The sequence below is a fragment of the Cyprinodon variegatus genome, unplaced genomic scaffold, assembly GCF_000732505.1.
Source record: "Cyprinodon variegatus isolate N-32 unplaced genomic scaffold, C_variegatus-1.0 Scaffold76, whole genome shotgun sequence".
Taxonomy (NCBI): Eukaryota; Metazoa; Chordata; class Actinopteri; order Cyprinodontiformes; family Cyprinodontidae; genus Cyprinodon; species Cyprinodon variegatus.
The window spans coordinates 231,023-239,582 of NW_015150529.1; the positions used below are offsets into that span (position 1 = coordinate 231,023).

The 8,560-nt window shown below is 32.7% G+C and overlaps 1 protein-coding gene across 1 annotated transcript in view; it reads left to right on the forward strand.

The window, feature by feature from the left end:
- The window catches only part of ift172 (intraflagellar transport 172), an 87,082-nt gene extending 81,059 nt beyond the window's left edge, over positions 1-6,023 (forward strand). The window contains exons 47-48 of the mRNA XM_015372829.1: positions 3,281-3,372; positions 5,311-6,023. Coding sequence (XP_015228315.1) covers positions 3,281-3,372; positions 5,311-5,400 — 182 coding nt within the window. The 3' untranslated portion in view covers positions 5,401-6,023. The remainder of the gene's footprint in view (positions 1-3,280; positions 3,373-5,310) is intronic.
- Positions 6,024-8,560: the final 2,537 nt, after the last annotated feature.

The following is an 8,560-nucleotide window of genomic DNA, read 5'->3' on the forward strand; positions in this document are numbered from 1 at the left end:
AAAAGTCAGAATTCTGACTTTTTTTCCCCGTGTTAAACTGAAATAAAATTTAAAAATCAGTTAACTTTTTTTTTTTTCAGTGGCCCTAATCCTCTTCCGTAGCACCCCCCTCCTTGGACATCTTATGTAAAACATTACCTATTGTCAATGATGTGCAATATTCTTCTCTCTCACTGGGCAATAATATATGCCAACTACTGTGGAGCCTGTGTAATTTTTTTACTTATTTATAAGGTCATTTTTTACTATTATATACACTCTTGTTATATTGTCTGTTGTATTTTTATCTTTAGTGACATCTTGTTTTAACTTTTGGAATTCTATATAAGCTACTGGAACCATAATTTCCCTAAAGGAGTAATCCCAAGGGATAAATAAAATTGAGTCCAAGTCTAATGTATTTTAGTGCTAAGCCAGTCAGTGATTCATAGAATAATCGAAGTTTATTAAAGTGTATTCTATAGATACAGGGAGCCAGTATAATGGCTTTAGAAATGGGCTGATGTTCTCCACTTTTGTAGTTTTAGTGCAGCTGTCTGCGCCACTTTTTATACCGACATGTGAAGACACCAGTGCAGTAATGAGTTTTTAAAGATCCTGCTGAGGCATCAGTCGTTTAATCCTTGAGATGTACGTGATAGAAGGCCATCTTTGTTCCTGTCTTTATGAGCCTCTAAAGGTTCAGGTTTGGGTTCATCACTAGATTCAGATTTAGAGCCTGATTGATGGTTTCTGGCTGGATTAACTGAAGCTGAATGCTAACTTTTGAACAATCCTCCTTGGTCCAATATATTACTTCAGTTTGTTTTGAATTCAGCTAAAAAAAATTGGCACATGGATTGATTTATTTACCCAGAGATTGAATGGGTTCACAGCCACCTGGTGACATCATAATGTACAGCTGAGTGTCATCTGCATAGTGACATTAATTTTATGTTTCTGCTTATTAAAAACTGAGTTGGAGAGAGCATGGAGATATTAAATGACAGGGGCTCTAAGATGGACCCCTGGGGAACCCCACATTTGATTTTTGTGGTTTCTGATGTAAAAAAATAAAGTGTGTCCTTTAACTAGGATTTAAACCAGAACAGTGCTGAGCCAGAGAGGCCAACCCAGTTTTCCAGGCACTCTAATAAAATAGTGCTCAACGGTATTGAATGCTGCTCTAAACCCCAATAAAATACTCAAATCAATGCAAAAACACAATGATAAAAATAATAAAAAAGTAAATATTAATTTATAGAGAAAACTCACATAGAATAAGACATAGTAAAAAACAAAACAAAAGGGTGAACATTCTTTAAATCTAGAAATAAAAGCTGTACTAAAGGCTTGAGGAAATAAATATGTCTTAAGTTTAGCTTTAAAGCTGGATGCTGTAAAAAATTGATCTTAGAGCTAGATTCAGGGAGTTACAAAGAACAGAACCACCACCATCAGACCTTAACGGCCTGAGTCTAATCAATGAGCATCTCAGAAAAGTAAAACGACAAAACAATTTAAAGCTTTGAGAACTATCAAAAGTATTATTAAAACTAATTCTCAGTTTAATCAAAGAAAATATCTTAAAACAGCAGTAATATGCTGGACCGTTTAACTGCTGCTGAAGTTTTTCGAGGGTCTGTTTTGACGTTCCAGCAGGAAGTGCTTTATAGTAGTCTAATCTGCAAGAAATAAGGAATGAATTAGTTTTATATCTGACTATAGATATAATTCTAAGGTAATAGACTGCAGACCAAGTTCTACTGTATTATAAATAAGGGTTGCAGCCTAAGGTCACACCAAGGCTCTTATGGTGCTCATGTTTAACCTGTGTTTAAAAGAAACATTATCTGAAGCATTAAATGAGGCAGTTTGCCCGATCCGCAAAGACTACAGGCAGCATCTTTAATACGTTAAGCCAGTAAAGTGCAGGGAAAAAAAAATTATAATTAAGAAATTAGCATTTCTCTGAAGAAATTAGAATAATTTTTTAATTGCATGAATCATCAGGCTGTGGATTATATCTGCAGGCCATGTCAGCACATTGCATTCTATGCAGTTTATTTTTTGACATGCTTTCATAGTTAATTAACCTTTCCTTAACTCTTTAAAGCCAAGTGTATCATATTTGACATTGATTTTTCGAGACCACTGTAACATCAGTGCAGTGTTTTGTTCTTTAAACCCTGACCTACACAATCAGAAGCACGCAGTGAACAGAAAACTTATAAAATATTATCCTGTATCAAAGTTGATCCAAATAAATGATCTAATTTACCTTAAACAAAATGTATGTTTTTTTATTCTCATATGTCAGAAAGTTCAAAGACGATTCTAATTTTGAAAAATTCAAAATTTCTGTCAATTATTTCAGGGTTCAGGCTTTAAAGGGTTAAGCAAAACATAAGTAAACACTGTAATTCTGACAAAAAAAGGAAGAATTGTTTGTTACCTACAGGGAACAACTGTTGGCTCGCACCAAGTGTTCAGCTGCTCAGAGAAGGCCATCCTTCTTTTACACCTTTTCAACGTTAACAATATTTAGGCTTTTATTAGATTTTTTTAAAAACAAAATTCCCTTGTCGGCCATGCCTGTCTAAACCTAAATCCTGGTGAAGTTGAGCGAGAGAGACGCACCTGCTAGACTGTTTCACTTTGTGACAAATCGTAATTGTTGATTGGTTGCAGCAAGGTTGTGATTTGTTTTCCCAGTGAATATAAATGTAGTGAGATCATAACATTGATATCCTAGCATTTAATCCAAATACTTCTATGTAGCATAAACATGAAAAAGAATCTTTCACTTTGTAAACACCCAAAGAAACTAACTTTGGAGCCGTATATAGTTCAATATGTTGAAGTTGCTAAAGCATTATGATTTTTCTTAATCAAACATTAAACATGGGCATGATTCATGAAGAACTTTATATGAAAATATATGAGGTGTTTATGAACATGAAGGAAAAAAATAGAAGCGTATTCCTCTGTTCTGAAGAAAGTATTATGTTGTAAAAGCATTCTTCCTCGTTTTTCTAATAGTTTTGCTCGTCTCCTTTCATTTCATCTTTTTTCCGTTTGTTCTGTGCTTTTAGTTGATTAGAGTTTTTCATTAAAGCTTCTCACTTGGATGAATGCTGGTTCATTATAATTATTTTCCTTTTTATTCGGATAACAGCTGAATAATACAGTGTGTTTTTTTAATCCACAAAACCTGCTTTTATTCTGCTGCTTTTGCTGATAGTTTGCCCTTATGATGTAGTTTACTTCTTACTTTGTCCTTTCTTGTGTCTGCCTGAAGGTTATCCTGTTCTCAGAAACAAAATTGAGTTTCCAGCTGCAGGAAAAGCAGCAAACAAAGAAGACTGGAATAAATTTCTTATGGCAACAAAGGTGAGATAGACTTTTGCTCATTTTGGGAAACAGGAAACCACTTTACTTCATTTGAATATAGACAAATATGTGGGCATCAGTATACTTAGTTTATTTGATTTTTATTCTTAACATGAACAAATCAACTCACATCCTTGGATTTCACTTGACTATAGATTATTAATGTCAGCACCCTTCATTTATTCATTAGAATATAAAGTAGCCATTTTTGTTGTAATATACACATTGTCTTTTCTTGGATTTTCTTGTCTCGCTGTATCTGTAAGTAGAGCATGAGACAGTAAGGCGAGTTGTGGTCTAGTGGTTAGGGCATAGAGCTTGGAATCCAGAGGTTCTGAGTTCAAACCCCACTCCCACAGACTGCCACCCTGGGTCCCTGAGGAAAGACCCTTAACCCCACACTGCTCCCCGGGCGCCCCACAACGGCAGCCCACTGCTCCCCAAGGGGTTAAGTTAAATGCAGAGAGTTCATTAATTTAATGATTATTAAAAAAAAGCTGGGGGAAAAAAATCTAACCAGTTGGCTGTAGTATTTTCTGTTGCCACTAGATGGCACTTATCACTATGAAGCACCCCTTTAACCTGGATTCCTACACATTTTTTGAAAGTATGGAATTTGCCTTTTGAATTTTTTCTCAGCATGTCAAATGTACAGTGGCCCTGAAGTGCAAACTGCAACTACAAATCTTAAAGCGCAACTACATTAAGAAAAACAAAACTACATAAAGCAAAGCGCAACTACATTAAGAAAAACAAAACTACATAAAGCAAAGCGCAACTACATTAAGAAAAACAAAACTACATAAACCTACCGGAAAAGGTAGGTACCAGTGGGAAACATGAGACATCGCTGATTGGACGACGGCGCGGTTTGACCCTTGAACCAGAAGTTGCGTCGTCTGAACAGTCCAGCTTCTTTTAAATGCGTCTTCAGTGTACGCAAACTAACTGAAATTTCGTGATTAGTCTTGAGCATATCCAGTATCACCTCGTACGTATGTCCTGATTCAAAATATTCCTGGATAACGGCAGCTATGTTTGGGGGGCCGACAATATCCATGTTTTCAAAAGCCGCAGCTGGCAGAAGGACTTCCGGTTCAAGGGTCAAACGGCGCCGTCGTCCAATCAGCGATGTCTCATGTTTCCCACTGGTACCTACCTTTTCCGGTAGGTTAATATAATTGTGTTTTCCTTAATGTAGTTGCGCTTTGCTTTATGTAGTTTTGTTTTTCTTAATGTAGTTGCTTTGCTTTATGTAGTTGCGATTTCCTTAATGTAGTTGCGCTTTTAGATTTGTAGTTGCAGTTTGCACTTCAGGGCCACCGTACAAATGTGTGTAATATACACTGGGGAAAAAGTCATTTTTTTCTTAAAATAAGTGCATTTGTTCTTGGATTGAGGAGGTAAAAGACACATTTTGCCAATGGAACAAGACAATTTACATTTCAAATAAAAAAAACAATTACATTGTCTTACTTCAAGTGCATATTATCAAATTATCTTATTTTAAGAGTATCTAATTAGCATATTTTAAGAGTAAGAATACTCATACTATCTCATTTACCTACCCAAATTAAGGATAAATACACTTAATTTAAGACATTCTTTCTTTTGTCTAGATCATTTTTCCAGTGTAGGTAAAAATAAATCCATTGTGTTTGTTGATTGTTTTCCATTGTCTAATACCTAATGATGAAAAAATAAATAAGCAAACTACATTTCCATAAAAGCAGAATGCTTTCAGATTGAATATGTAGTTTTGTTTTGGATCTAGGTTCAGTTCATATTTTAATTGATTCACGTTCTAATTTGAGTTCAACATTATAGCGTAATGACCCAAAGATCTAATCTTTAATTTATTCTCTTAATGTTGTTTGTATTTGATCAAACAGGAAAACGAATCAGTTGATTTTTATTTGTGTTTATCTAACTCCACAGACCACTCACAGTCCAGAGTGTCAGGATGTCCTTAAATTCATAAGTGAATGGTGTGGTGGTCTACCAGCGTCAGGATTCTCCTTCCACTGATGGGAATCCTCTCCGTTGTACACACTTCCATATTCCCTAGGTGCAACTTCTTCTCTTTTTATTTTCTAATACATGTTTATTTCACTGCCAGATTTTCTCTGCTCTCTTTTTTTTTTTTTGTTAAGCACTGTTCAATATCTGAACATAGCTTAGGTTCCTTCCATAAAGGTTTTCAATTGAATTAAAGAAATAGACAAAAAAATAATTGAATACTGGATCTTATCTAAAGAATTGTGATATACATTTTATTCATATGTATACTAATAAAAAATATTAACATAAATGTTTGGAAAATAATAGTTCATATTTGAATGAATACGCTTTTTTGAGTTAAATCTTGGTAAAGCTAACCTACCAGCTTAGCCTTAGCATTTAGCTAGGCTAGGCTAATTTAGCCACAATTTTGAATTAGGATATCTGTTTTTAGACCCAAATAGTGGCTTTAATTTTAACAAATGTTCAAAAGATGTTTGTCCCCAACACAATTATTTCTACAAACTACACTTTTTCCATATTTGCAGATTTGTAGTTTAACATGAAATTAATAAAAGAGTGCTAGCTTTAGCTGTATGTCCAAAATAAGCACTAGTTTTACAACTTTTCTGATAGTTACACAGTAAAAAGTTATTAAAAAATATAAATTCAGAGTCTTTATTAAAATGGCTATAAATCAGTTACTGCTATAAAGAAAAAAAAAACAAGGCAGCACTTTCAAATTGGTGATTTTATTAAGAAAACATTAAAGCAAAAAGGGTTGTTATATCTCTAACTTAGATTTATTTCCTCTTTGGATGTCAATCAACAGTTCTAGTCCTGTATAAATGTTGACACAGCATATCATATATATATATATATATATATATAATTTTTTTTACATTTTCACACACAATATTTTCTATATTCTGGTGATTTTCAGAGAATTGAACTAAAAGTATGGGTCCTACTAAAATACTTGCATCTACTGTAAACTAAGAATTTCACAACTGTGTTTATTAGTAATTCTATGCAGTTCAAGTAAAATAAGCAATGCGAAAAAAATGCATTATTACTGGATTACTAGCATTAATACAGGAACCAGTGCAATCGAATCCCGTGGAAACTACACTGTGTATGAATATTTGGAAATAGGCTAAGGATTAAAAATCTTAATTCATTATCTTACTAAATTTTTACGGTTTACAATTCAGACCTTCTAAGAGGCTGTAGATTCTATAAAAACTCAAAGCATTTCTATGGATGTTTCATTTTGGTAGATGTGATGGAAATAAAGTTTTTAAACATATTTAACGGACCAAAATACATCCCTCTGTTTCCTCCTCTATCAATTCTGGATAACTGTGTTGTTCTGCACATCCTCTATGTATGTGGTTGGTGTTTTCTTGGCTGATCTTTTAAAAATTAAATGCATTGGTTCTTTTCTTTTGTGGACCTCATGGTTTGTGAGGCATATCTGAAAACTTTAGAGATTTGTGTTGGTTTAATTAGTCCTAAAATCCAATGGGAGATTATTCAACTAGACTGAGCAATAAGTATTTTATTTGTGAGCAAAACATGGGCTAAAACTGGGACTAAATCAGGAGGCTAAATTAGAGGAAACACGGATTAAAGCTTGACGAAAAAAACAGCTCTAGATGTAGAGAAAACAAACCATTTGATCTGATCCTATACTCCACATTGATTATTTAAGCCATCTGCTGTTTATTCATATTATCTCTTTGTACTTTGTTTCAAATCTTAGTTAATTTACAAAGTTAATTATCTTAGTCCATATAAGATAAAATTCAAATGGCATACCTCGTAATAAATACTAGTAAAATCCCCTTTTTTCAATATCAGTTTTTATTCAAGTGAAATATTTCATACAATTTCATTCATTGAACCGCTTATTTAAAAGTATATATTGAGCTGGTAAATTTACAGTTTACCTCATATTGAATTTTGATATGTATTTTGTTTCATAAGTAACATAAGTAAACATTTATATTTGTATTTTCTCTAATTTCTTTTTCTCAGGATGGCATAGAAGATAAAACCAAAGGTTGACGTCTTAAGTTTAAATATGTTTTCTCAATGTTTGAAATCTTTGGCATGACTTTATTTCCCATCAGTTATAAATATATTTAATGTATGCGGACTGAAAAGTTCCCTTCTGTGTTTTTAAAGCCAGTAATGCCTTTACTGTATGTTTCCAAAGGAATGTATTGTCTTTAGGAATGTCTAAATAAAGTTTTCAACACTAAAAGCCTTTTTTTTATGTTGTGTAATCTAAAACTATTTTTTTCTGAGGTTATTAACCAATTCCAGGGGAAGAAAAGTCATCAATTATATCTAGCTGTAGAGACCTCAAAATTGTAACCTTTTTTTTAACACAATGCATTAGAAATGCATCCATTTTTCAAATGCATTCACATAATTTCTAATAACTGCACCAGTTTATATGTAAAAGAGGAGCAACTATTGCCATTTGATGTGTGCATTTCCATGGCTGTGGGTCTCTTTTCATTAAATCTGGACTACATTATGATTCAGCTTCTGTTTGTGTGCGTTGTTAGGCGGATTTGTTCAAAAGCAGACTTTCATCTTAATGGAGTACATCCATTGCTGCTGCATCTGTGTTACCTTCTCAGTATGGCTGCCATGACGAGTCTAGTTAGAGGAATTTTTTTTTGACGGGTCTCTGATATGCATTTTGGATCCTAAGATTATTCAGATTTCCTTATTTATAAAACTTATGTGCATTCAGCAACTGTATAGCTTTAATTCTTTTTTTTTTTTCAGGATTATTTAACTATGCATTTCCTTTTTTTATCTATTTGTTTTAGTTGTTTTTTTTAGATTCTGTATTATTTTGATTTTTATGGAGATCTCTTAAGAATTGAAACTTTTTCTTTGTTTTATTCAAATGCTCTCTCCTTGTTTTGTGTGTATGTATATATATATATATATATATATATATATATGTATGTATATATATAAATATATATGTATGTATGTATATATATATAAATATATATATGTATGTGTATGTATATATATATATATATATAAATATATATGTGTATATGTATATATGTATGTATATATGTATATGTGTATATATGTATATGTGTATATATGTATAAGTATATATTTATATGTATATATATGTATGTATGCGTAT